The following is a 13,524-nucleotide window of genomic DNA, read 5'->3' on the forward strand; positions in this document are numbered from 1 at the left end:
TTCCTATAACTACAACCACCGCTGTAGATATACAAAGAAGTTTCACTTTCATTAATCTAAAAGGTCAGAAATTATCTCGTTTATGTTTGTTATTACATAAATAGTTATTTCAAAAGACCACCAAGCAAACTATTAAAATAGAAAGTTAACTTTAGAAATCTTGTAACAGCTTAAATAATGAGTTAAAGTTCTCAGATGAGCTTAAAATTGTGTTCATACTAAAATATATTGTTATGACTAAGTTAGTATATTGTTATGACTAAGTTAGTATATTGTTATGACCAAGTTAGTATATTGTTATGAGTAAGTTAGTATATTGTTGTGAGTAAGTTAGTATATTGTTATGAGTAAGTTAGTATATTGTTATGACTAAGTTAGTATATTGTTATGACTAAGTTAGTATATTGTTATGACTAAGTTAGTATATTGTTATGAGTAAGTTAGTATATTGTTGTGAGTAAGTTAGTATATTGTTATGACTAAGTTAGTATATTGTTATGAGTAAGTTAGTATATTGTTATGACTAAGTTAGTATATTGTTATGACTAAGTTAGTATATTGTTATGAGTAAGTTAGTATATTGTTGTGAGTAAGTTAGTATATTGTTATGACTAAGTTAGTATATTGTTATGACTAAGTTAGTATATTGTTATGAGTAAGTTAGTATATTGTTATGACTAAGTTAGTATATTGTTATGAATAAGTTAGTATATTGTTGTGAGTAAGTTAGTATATTGTTATGAGTAAGTTAGTATATTGTTATGAGTAAGTTACTATATTGTTATGACTAAGTTAGTATATTGTTAGTACTGAATTAGGTAGCGCCTGATTAACCAACCTTTCTGGTTAATAAGTAAATATGGTTGATCTCTTTCTCTATTCTTAGAAGGATGCAAGACCTTAACTTTTTACAGCAGTGTGGTAGCAGCTTCAATATCCTCTAGTTTAAACATTTTGAAATGTTATCAATAAGTATAGACATCTTGCAGGTTTTGTTTGTGGCTCTAGGTGATCTGAATGTTAGGATGTTTGAAGATTAAAATCGACAAAACTTGATTGCAGTTGCTGCTGATATCAGCAGCAACAACTGCTGCTGATAAAACAATACTTCTCCAAAAATGATATCAATAGTTGCACTTGCTGTTTGTCCCACTCGTTATGACATGAACTATTGCATTCAAGTTACCGGGTTACGCGTCTCTATGGACATATGTTTTATTTTGTAATTGCTCATGATTGTTGGAATAAAATTTCAAACATAGCTTTAGGTACATCGCTATAGATTTTTAAAATGGTTTAATGTGGGTTGGTTAGAATTTTTCCCAATGTTTTACTCTAAACGCTATGCAAACACAAGTGACTGCTTCTGATAAGACCGTATATTTGTCACATATAAAAATATGTACGGCTACAGACAAATTTCTTGAAAAGACTAAACAAGTCTTTTTTTCTGAGCATTTAAACTGCGATCAAGTTTTGTCAATTTTAATCTTCAAACATCCTGGCAGCCCAGACCACCAAACATCCTGGCAGCCCAGACCACCAAACCAATCAACAAAATCTCAAATGATCGAGAAATATCTACACTCTCTGATAAAAATTTTGAAAATTTGATGTGGGTAACCATTTAAACTTATGGTGCCTGACATTTTCAGCCTATATCAGGACTTCTGATTGGACGTAATAGATGTCTTTGAGGGCCAGAGGCTTTTCTATCATTTTCCGTCTTTCCTATTTTTGCCTACAACAACCTTCTGTATTGAAACATTGATATATACTTTCTTGTTTATGATGACAGATATTACATTTTGCACAATCAGTAAAGAGTGTAAAAAGGCAATTATTAATATTTGTTGTACATGTAAATTGTCTAGAGCAGCAGAGATTAAGTTAAATATCTTTAGACAAAAGTTAGAGTTATCTTCAGTCTTCATCAACAAAAGTGGACAAACCTAAATCTGTATTTATTTAATATAGTAATACATATTATGTGGATGGTTGCAGCAATTAATTATACCATGTAATCCAGCATAATTCGAATATTCAAGGTTTCACTACAGCTCTGTAAAACATCCCATCATATAGTACAATTTGGTTCTTTTTAACTACCTACAGTATGTAACGAAAACCGCTAAGTCATACAATGATATAATAAAGCTTGACAACACTAAACATGTATAAAGTTTACTACTATCCCTGATGTACCATAATAGGACCACTAATATGGATCCCTGATGTACCATAATAGAACCACTAGTATGTATCCTTGATGTACCATAATAGGACCACTAATATGGATCCCTGATGTACCATAATAGAACCACTAGTATGTATCCTTGATGTACCATAATAGGACCACTAGTATGTATCCCTGATGTACCATAATATGACCACTAGTATGTATCCCTGATGTACCATAATAGGACCACTAGTATGTATCCCTGATGTACCATAATAGGACCACTAGTATGTATCCCTGATGTACCGTAATAGGACCACTAGTATGTATCCCTGATGTACCATAATAGGACCACTAGTATGTATCCTTGATGTACCATAATAGGACCACTAGTATGTATCCCTGATGTACCGTAATAGGACCACTAATATGGATCCCTGATGTACCGTATTAGGACCACTAATATGGATCCCTGATGTACCATAATAGAACCACTAGTATGTATCCTTGATGTACCATAATAGGACCACTAGTATGTATCCCTGATGTACCGTAATAGGACCACTAATATGGATCCCTGATGTACCATAATATGACCACTAGTATGTATCCCTGATGTACCATAATAGGACCACTAGTATGTATCCTTGATGTACCATAATAATACCACTAGTATGTATCCCTGATGTACCATAATATGACCACTAGTATGTATCCTTGATGTACCATAATAGAACCACTAGTATGTATCCTTGATGTACCATAATAGAACCACTAGTATGTATCCTTGATGTACCATAATAGGACCACTAGTATGTATCCCTGATGTACCATAATAATACCACTAGTATGTATCCCTGATGTACCATAATAGGACCACTAGTATGTATCCTTGATGCACCATAATATGACCACTAGTATGTATCCCTGATGTACCGTAATAGGACCACTAATATGGATCCCTGATGTACCATAATATGACCACTAGTATGTATCCCTGATGTACCATAATAGGACCACTAGTATGTATCCTTGATGTACCATAATAGAACCACTAGTATGTATCCCTGATGTACCGTAATAGGACCACTAGTATGTATCCCTGATGTACCATAATAGGATCACTAGTATGTATCCCTGATGTACCATAATAGGACCACTAGTATGTATCCCTGATGTACTATAATAGAACCACTAGTATGTATCCCTGATGTACCGTAATAGGACCACTAATATGGATCCCTGATGTACCATAATAGGACCACTAGTATGTATCCCTGCTGTACCATAATAGGACCACTAGTATGTATCCCTGATGCACCATAATAGGACCACTAGTATGGATCCCTGATGTACCATAATAGGACCACTAGTATGTATCCTTGATGTACCATAATAAGACCACTAGTATGGAATGTATTTGTTCACGACCTAAAACCAATGACCAAAAATTTATCAAATATGCTGAAGTCACCCCATTATACAACATCCTGAATCTACTAAATCTACCAAAACAACAGTATCCTTATCATTATCCAATAACAGCAACTCCTTCAGTTAATTGCCAGCCATGCAGCGGTAGTTACAACGCACATAGTGTAACCATACAGCGTTAATTAACTATTAACCATACAACGTTTCTTAACACTGAAAAGTAACCATCACTTTCACTTTCAGTCATTTCATAAAATGTCATTTCATTTATGATTTAATCATAAACCAACCAAGATAACCAATGCAAATATAGAACAAAGTCATTTAGTAAAATTACTTTGTGTGCAATATGGTAAACATTTACACGTTTCTAATCATGTTGAGTATGTGATATATGATATATATAGTATGTAATGTCCCAGAATAGACAAACCATTCATGCCTTAATCTGTTCCCAAAAATTCGGCATAAAACCTAAAAGCCTGTCATCGTTTTACGAAAGCAGAGTGTCGTTCATCTTGTCGTCGACAGCTCCTTGTATATTTATCTAACTATATATATATATATATAGTTATTTATTCGCAGTTTACATTTTTATCAGCTAGAAAGGCTACAAAAACTATGTGTTGAAGTGATGCATCATATGGGGAAGTGGGATCAACTATTGGACGCCTTACCCAACTACCCATACGGTGGGTAGTTGGGTATATGTGATAGTTTCTTATCACATATACCCAACTACCTACCATACGGTGGGTAGTTGGGTATATGTGATAGTTTTTTATCACATATACCCAACTACCTACCATACGGTGGGTAGTTGGGTATATGCATAGATATATATATATATATATATATATATAGATATATATATATAGATATATATATATATATAGATATATATATATATATATATATAGATATATATATATATAGATATATATATATATAGATATATATAGGTATATATATCTATGGGTATATGTGATAGTTTCTTATCACATATATCCATCACAATACTTATAATTTAGTGCTATATAGGTAAAGCTGTCCTCCATAAATACCAGCCACTGAGCTCACCAGACATGAACACCTTATTCTTCCTATATCTAGAACATCCTTGTTTCATAAGCATTTCTTTTTTAATACCATGGCATAATAATTCTATTTTTTGCTCAGCCTGATTTGCTTTGGTTGGCATTGGCCAGTGAACTGAAGGTAAGATCAAACCAAATGAAAATTCCTGAACTTTGTTATATTAAGCAAAAATTTAACATTAAGAAAAACTATAATGTAAAGAATCAAACAATAGGATTGCTCATTATATCTCATCATTCAGGTTCAGAGAGCCGTTGACAGTGTGGAGGAGCAAAGAGGGCTTCGGCAGTATCAAAAGACGGAAACCTTTATATTTGACCTTTTATGGCAGCAGACCTAATTGACAGGCACTATTTTGACCTTTTTGGCAGCACACATCGATGAAGTGAATTCTGATATTTGATGTTCAGCCTGATAACAGTTAAAGCCAAAAACTGACAATATCGAACCAATTATTGATTCAATTCTGCGAGTTTATTCATACTACTATACTATACTATACAAGGGTAGTTGGTTAACAACCTACACACCTACATTGTATTTTGAAAGGTCTGGTTTTAGAAAAACTCAACCTACACTTTTTATGCTAACACTCTAAGATCACCTTGTACAGATTTGACTCCTGCCATAACAGCGATAAGCACGTAGACTCTTTCTTCAGTCATCAGCACTGTCACAGCAGTCTGTCAGCACCGTCACAGCGGTCTGCCAGCACTGTCACAGCAGTCTGTCAGCACCATCACAGCGGTCTATCAGCACCGTCTCAGCAGTCTGTCAGCACCGCCACAACAGTCAGTCAGCACCATTACCATTACCATCACCATTACCGTCAGCACCATTACAGCAGTCTGTCAGCACCGTCACAACATTCAGTCAGCACCGTCACAGCAGTCTGTCAGTACAGTCACAGAAGTCTGTCAGCACTGTTACAGCAGTCTATCAGCGCCGCCACAACAGTCTGTCAGCACCGTCCGAACAGTCTGTCAGCACCGTTACAGCAGTCTGTTAGTACCGTCACAGCAGTCTGTCAGCACCATCACAGCAGTCTGTCAGCACCGTCACAGCGGTTTGTCAGTACTGTCACAGCAGTCTGTCAGCACCGTCACAGCAGTCTATCAGCACCGTTACAGCAGTCTATCAGCACCGTCACAGCAGTTTGTCAGCACCGTCACAACAGTCTGTCAGCACCATCACAGCAGTCTGTCAGCACTGTCACAGTAGTCTGTCAGCCCCGTCACAACAGTCTGTCAGTACCGTCACAACAGTCTATCAGCACCATTACAGCAGTCTGTCAGCACCGTCCGAACAGTCTGTCAGCACCGTTACAGCAGTCTGTTAGTACCGTCACAGCAGTCTGTCAGCACCATCACAACAGTCTGTCAGCACCGTCACAGCGGTTTGTCAGTACTGTCACAGCAGTCTGTCAGCACCGTCACAGCAGTCTATCAGCACCGTTACAGCAGTCTATCAGCACCGTCACAGCAGTTTGTCAGCACCGTCACAACAGTCTGTCAGCACCATCACAGCAGTCTGTCAGCACTGTCACAGCAGTCTGTCAGCCCCGTCACAACAGTCTGTCAGTACCGTCACAACAGTCTATCAGCACCGTTACAGCAGTCTGTCAGCACCGTCACAACAGTCAGTCAGCACCGTCACAGCAGTCTGTCAGTACAGTCACAGAAGTCTGTCAGCACTGTTACAACAGTCTATCAGCACCGCCACAACAGTCTGTCAGCACCGTCCGAACAGTCTGTCAGCACCGTTACAGCAGTCTGTTAGTACCGTCACAGCAGTCTGTCAGCACCGTCACAACAGTCTGTCAGCACCATCACAGCAATCTGTCAGTACTGTCACAGCAGTCTGTCAGCACCGTCACAGCAGTCTATCAGCACCGTTACAGCAGTCTATCAGCACCGTCACAGCAGTTTGTCAGCACCGTCACAACAGTCTGTCAGCACCATCACAGCAGTCTGTCAGCACTGTCACAGCAGTCTGTCAGCATCGTCACAACAGTCTGTCAGCACCATCACAGCAATCTGTCAGCACTGTCACAGCAGTCTGTCAGCCCCGTCACAACAGTCTGCCAGCACCGTCACAACAGTCTGTCAGCACCGTCACAACAGTCTGTCAGTACCGTCACAACAGTCTATCAGCACCGTCACAACAGTCTGTCAGCACCGTCACAACAGTCTATCAGCACCGTCACAACAGTCTGCCAGCACCGTCACAACAGTCTGTCAGTACCGTCGCAACAGTCTATCAGCACCGTTACAGCAGTCTGTCAGCACCGTTACAGCAGTCTGTCAGCGTAGTAATGCCTCCTTCTTTTTCGGTTTAATTCTCAATCCCTAACTTGCTTGATTTCTACCAACCTCTGCCATTTGTTACTGTCCATACTGTCTTTTTCATGCTAAATATAGGACCCCCTACCCCGAGTGCTCTTCTTCTTTTAACTGAGAAATCACAGCAGCTCTTCGGATAGTCTGTTGTGAATAATATGCATCGTAATGCAATATTACCATACCAGTCCTTTGTGAACCATTGCGATGTCGTCCTGTCATAACCTGCTTCCACAATTAACATTATAATTGAGAAAATTAGAAAAATTGATGCATAGAGCTTAGGTATGATTTGTCCTCTATTGCTTTGCTGTGCTCACCCTAATATTTCAAGTTGGTGAATTCTCCCAGAAGTCACGAGAGATGAGTTTACCAAAGTTAGCCTAACCAGCATATACATGTAGTTTTTTATGTGTAATTCAACTCATGGAAGCATTTTGAAGGTTGTAAGATAGTAATTAAAATGAAGTGAAGTTTTATTTGCTCCTTTCGATTTGGCAAAGTGGCAAATCCAACATAAAATTTAGACCCATTATTGTTTTAGACTACAAAATATGGACTCAATGAAGAACTGTGTAGAGTGTTAAGAGCCTTGCTTGTACTCTTGTATTCTTTATAACTCAGCTTAAGCACAGCATACGGGCACTGATAGTGGTGTTAAGTGATCTCTACTTTAGCTGCTAAAATAGATAATTATATTCAGAAATATTTGTGTTTATGGAGCTTCCGTAAAAAGCTTATCGGTCATAATACTCTATAATAAACATATTCTTCATACGCTGTAATAAATATATGCGCATCCAATTTAATTCTACCATTAGTAGTTATTCATATGGTCATACCATAGTAGTTATTCATATGGTCATACCATATTAGTTATTCATATGTTCATACCATAGTAGTTATTCATATGGTCATACCATGCTAGGTATTCATATGGTCATACCATAGTAGTTATTCATATGACCATACCATAGTAGTTATTCATATGGCCATACCATATTAGTTATTCATATGGTCATACCATATTAGTTATTCATATGGTCATACCATAGTAGTTATTCATACGGCCATACCATATTAGTTATTCATATGGTCATACCATATTAGTTATTCATATGGTCATACCATGCTAGGTATTCATGCGGTCATACCATGCTAGGTATTCATATGGCCAAACCATATTAGTTATTCATATGGCCATACCATATTAGTTATTCATATGGTCATACCATGCTAGGTATTCATGCGGTCATACCATGCTAGGTATTCATATGGCCATACCATAGTAGTTATTCATATGACCATACCATAGTAGTTATTCATATGGCCATACCATATTAGTTATTCATATGGTCATACCATAGTAGTTATTCATACGGCCATACCATATTAGTTATTCATATGGTCATACCATGCTAGGTATTCATATGGTCATACCATGCTAGGTATTCATATGGCCATACCATATTAGTTATTCATATAGTCATACCATGCTAGGTATTCATGCGGTCATACCATGCTAGGTATTCATATGGCCATACCATATTAGTTATTCATATGGCCATACCATATTAGTTATTCATATGGCCATACCACATCTTCTCTAGCTCATGCACTGTCAGGTTCATTACCTTACTATTAGCGGAGTGCGAATTAAGTGCTTCAAAGAGGGATAGGAAATATTTGAGGAAATATTTCCACACAAGATGAATAGAAAAACTGTAGCTGATTTATTGCAAGAATAAGTAGGAATAAAATGGAACCATCTTGTGTTGTTATTGCACAATAACTTTCTGGACCTCGAAACATGCAAAGTTTATAAAAATAAAGAATGTCAAAAGTGTACATTCATTAATTAAAGCACGCAGAGGTTTAATATTGTTTGGCTACTATTCGATAGTGCCAGTATATGGTTCATAAATTATCCACAAATGTATGTCTAGAAAAAATATTATAAAGTGAAAAAATTGTTGATAAGACAAAAACAGCTACTTCTAGTGTAGTCTTTTGCCGGCGTCTTTTCTGACAGTCAAACACGATACGACTGACTGCAGTGAATGAGTAAACAGGCACACATAGGCTCGTACTAGGAAAGTTTAAAGGCAAACGATTTAGTAGTTTGTATAAATCAGTGAAGCGTGCTCGAATGCAATACAAAGCTTTCAAAGAGCGTCTCTACTGAAAGCTAGTAACTGATTTTGTAGGCTCACAGTAGAAGGTGAAGCATTCCAACAGTTAAAAGATATACATTTCTACAGTTCAGGTAAATACTATCTATAAGGAGAAGTAAGTACTATCCCTAAGCAAAGGTATGTACTATTTCCATGTAAAAGTAAATACTATCTCTGGCTAGACATGCAAACATCTTTGTCTCTATGACCATGCAAACTCAGTCTTGACAATCTGGTATATGAGCACCCACAGTATTTCCAGCCACTGCTCATGACTGTGATGAAATGATTTACATCGAGATGACCTTGTTGAGATGACCTTGTTGAGATGACCTTGTTGAGATGACCTTGTTGAGATGACCTTGTTCCGCTGTTGTTATGGTATATTTACACCGACATTCCATCACAGGTCTAGCATGTTGCTTGCATTTTGTTACTGCAAGATGTTCCTCATTGCGTCTATGATTCATGCACATCATTGACCGCCTTGTCCTCTCATTTTGTTCGATATGGCACTGATTTCTCTAAATCAAGTCTAATAGCAGACTAGAAATATTTCGACAAGTTTGACAAAAAGCTTTACCCGTGCCTGCTGCTTAGGAATTCAGGCAGTACTTTATCAGAATCTCGGTGTGGCAGGGATGATGACTCGTGCAGTCTTGTCAATTCAATCTATTGATAAAATTACCAGACAACAGATGTAAAGTGGCGCCAGCGCCAAGTCATGGACACGCTTGATTATAATTCACATCGAATATTGCTTGAAACAAAGTAGGAGTCAGAGGGCTGCAGAAGTAGGCCTCATGTCAACATGTTGTATTACCTACAACAAAAGCCAGGCTACTCTTGGCAAAGTGGGTAGTTGAGCTATGGCTACTCTGCTCATAGTAAAAGCATGCACGCTTTTATGGGGTTATGGTAGAGCCAGATGTCATGTTTGATCGTTAGTCTACTTGTCTCCGGATATCTCCTACAACCTGCAGCACTCACAAACACACCATTGTGAGAACATATCACTGAGGCTTCATTTGTTCATAGTTCATAGTACTGTCCTACCATAACATCACTCGCGGGTCATCTACTCCATCGCTAACAGTCAAACTGTTACGGTTCTAAATTGTTAATGCAGAATCTGATATCTGTTCTTCAATGCTATCTTCATCGAAATCTATGTCAAGTTCGTCTGGTAGAATGTTTGTGTTTTATCTTCTAGTCGGCCACATTATCATATGTAAGCAGTATTTGTATTTGAGATGTTGCTGTGAGTAAATGATTAGCAAATATTTCAGTTGAAGCTGAATCTGCAGGAAGGCAGATTTAAACCCGGGTGATTTGTTAGAGTTGTGTTGATGCTGAGAAAGGAGTTGAAATGGTTTTTAGTCTGTTCACGATTTGTAATAAATCTTTGTAAAGACTTTACACTGAATCAACTCCAAATACAACCATACTAATTGGGTCACCTTTTTAGCCAATGAAATACAACATCGATATCCATTATATTTGCTTGTTTTTTCGCCATTGCAATATTTTCGACATTGCGATATATGAATGGTCAATTCCATGATGCACTCCATTAATGACAAGCATAAAAATGGAAGAACATAGTATGCAACATTTGATCGATCTTGCGTTGGCGGCCTGACAAAGTCGTTTCTACAACAATATTTTATACCAAACCAACTTTGTCGGCGTAGAAGAAGCAACACCAATGAATCATCCTGTAAACAAATCTTTATTCTACTTGCTATTCTTATTCTTATATGTTATTCATTAAATATTTTGAAATTTGGAGTTATATTTTAGCTTTCTTGTATCTAGAACGTTAGCTGCATAAAAGCTTCAGCTCTAGTCCGAGAGATGCATGCCAGAAGGCACAAACCAATAAACACTACACAACCAATCATCACAAAGACTATTTATTTGCATTCGATGCCGCATAACAGTCGTCATATAATAGTGCCATTTAATCCAATACGGTAACGATCATCCGACAGAACGAGGAAGTTCAAAAGGTGACAGCTCAAGGCTATAATAAAAGTGTTTCACTCCCATCAATGACATATGCTGGTGTTGTTACAGGCTGTGCAGGTTGCAAGTCACAACAATGATGTTTCCTTCAACATTTACAGTTGTTGTGGCCACACTGCTGCTATCAGGTAAGATGCTACAATGACTTTTTAAAGCTGTTTTAGGTATCCAAAAGGATTCCTTAATTTAATGTTATTAAATTACAAGCGAGCAATAAGCCTTCTAATTCTAGCATAGGCTTCATAGTTTGCTAGTTGAACTGTCAACTGAAAAATTATTTTCACTTACAATCGTTTATATCCGGTAGACTGCTACCATGAATGCATAGAGTGCATAAAATATACATTGACTACTAGTCACTGATAGTCCAAAAATACTCCACCATCATGTTCTATGCAAGTCAACAATTGACTTCAAGGGAAGCCAACTGTGACCATAGCCCCAGGGAGTTCACTCTCTCCTATTCATCCCCAAGGGCTGGTCTGAGATGTTATGCAATGCACCCTTTCCACTGAATTACACATTAATAAAAACTACCCCTTATCACTTCATCACCACAGACTAGGCCTATTGCCCCTTTTTTGCTCATTAATATCCCTTTCCACTGTGTGTAAAAGGGATATTCACGCACCAAACTAAAAACATACCATTTTTCATGAAAACACTCTGTGTCTGGCCACCAAAAAACACCCCTAAAACGTGTTTTTTTTCGTCGAGCTCTTAGGGGTGAATAGAAGAGAATGAACCACTTGGGACCATAACAAACTAATATTCAGTTGTGTGATTCATTGGCTCAGCTAGTGTACTGCATGCCCTATTCTCTCCCCAAGAGGCTTCTTATTACTAATGTATAGGACAAAATTCTCCCTTCAAACTGCTAGATCTGGTACCAGGTTTGCTTGTTTGTCCTATGGAGTATAGTTATGTTTTAATTTGTATGTTCATGTAAACCCATTTATATTTGTATTTAAATTATGACGAAGTGTGTTGCACCCGTTCGGTGTATATATATAATGATAATACTTAACACAAAACATTAGCAATAATTTTTTCCCAATTTTCAAAATTATCATCATCTACAATGTGTTTTGTGTTTGGGAAATTGTCAAGAGCTGGAAAGAGACTTGTTCGTATAGAGATATACATATATATTTATCTGTTAATGTACATTTATATTTGTATATACATTCACAGATACACATGTATATGTATGTATACATATTACATATATGTATGTATATACAAAGATATACATGTGTATCTCTCTATGCATATTTAGATATACATGTATATACATGTTTATACATGAATATGTGTATACATGTATACATGGATGTATGGATACATGTGTATACATGGATATACATGCATATCTGTATAACATACATGTAATTATACAGATGTACATATATGCATATCTGTAAAGCTGCTTCAACATATTATTCTTTGTTTCAGTATAAACTATCAGTGACATAATCACTATGGCTATAGTACTATAACTAATATCAAATTATTTATGATAGACTCTTTAGTACTGAAGTACATATATGTAAAGTTTGTAGACCAATAAAGTTGTTGTTGATGTTTATTTGTCATGCTGAAGGTGGCATCACTTACTATCACAAGTCTAGTTCTACTGAATTAAACAGAACCATGCAGGGAACATGGCTGATCTAAAAGATGCTCCTCTACGGAGGGAGTTCTAATCGCTTGACAGTACCCAAGGCTACTAGCTAATGTAGGGTTAAACTAAGTCGTACAGCAACTATCTTTAGGTCTCAAGTATCAAATCTCATCAACATCTTCTCTGACCAAACAGATGCAATTGTGTTATTAATACTTCCTTTATGATATGACTTGAAGACATCAGCTGAGCTGCACCCACCTTTCATTAGAGGGAGTTTGTGTTTATGTAAAGTGTGTAGTTGTCAAGGATGGCGCTGTCAAGGATGGCGCTGTCAAGGATGGCGCTGTCTATCACAGATCATTGGGTGCCCCTTTATCATATGCGTCAGCTAAGAATTATGAAACTAGTTATAAAACAGGCCCCTAGATGACAAATAGATTACCAGCTCACAGAACATGACATAGCATGTCAGAACATGACCGATGCGCATGATTGTTTACAGCGTCTGGTGAGTGCTGATTGTGGGTGGATGGCATGGTTTACTTGAGATTATAGTGAGGCCTTACATCTTCTATAAGAGATTCTCTAAAGCATTTTTAAACTTGCTCGTTTTACCTTGGGAGATGACGTCGTAAACTGTTTATG

General features: G+C 37.2%; 2 protein-coding genes across 3 annotated transcripts in view; both read left to right on the forward strand.

The window, feature by feature from the left end:
- Nucleotides 1-4,247: 4,247 nt before the first annotated feature.
- On the forward strand, nucleotides 4,248-7,023 carry LOC137394129 (streptococcal hemagglutinin-like). The gene is made up of 2 exons (XM_068080849.1): nucleotides 4,248-4,309; nucleotides 5,325-7,023. The coding sequence occupies exons 1-2, from the start codon at nucleotides 4,248-4,250 to the stop codon at nucleotides 7,021-7,023; spliced, it is 1,761 nt and encodes a 586-aa protein (XP_067936950.1).
- Nucleotides 7,024-8,785: 1,762 nt separating this feature from the next.
- The window catches only part of LOC137393376 (prosaposin-like), a 29,121-nt gene continuing 24,382 nt past the window's right edge, over nucleotides 8,786-13,524 (forward strand). The window contains exons 1-2 of one of the 2 annotated variants that reach the window (XM_068079906.1): nucleotides 8,786-9,316; nucleotides 11,304-11,380. In XM_068079906.1, coding sequence (XP_067936007.1) covers nucleotides 11,329-11,380 — 52 coding nt within the window. In that variant the 5' untranslated portion in view covers nucleotides 8,786-9,316; nucleotides 11,304-11,328. The remainder of the gene's footprint in view (nucleotides 9,317-11,303; nucleotides 11,381-13,524) is intronic. The other variant, XM_068079905.1, reaches the window with a different exon arrangement.

Source organism: Watersipora subatra, chromosome 4, assembly GCF_963576615.1.
Source record: "Watersipora subatra chromosome 4, tzWatSuba1.1, whole genome shotgun sequence".
NCBI lineage: Eukaryota > Metazoa > Bryozoa > Gymnolaemata > Cheilostomatida > Watersiporidae > Watersipora > Watersipora subatra.

Excerpts from the sequence above, each read along its gene's own strand:
- LOC137394129 (XM_068080849.1), top strand. The coding sequence starts at position 4,248 with ATGCATCATATGGGGAAGTGGGATCAACTATTGGACGCCTTACCCAAC. Across the intron at positions 4,310-5,324 it reads CCCAACTACCCATACGGTGG|ATTTGACTCCTGCCATAACA; the intron begins GTAGTTGGGTAT and ends CACCTTGTACAG.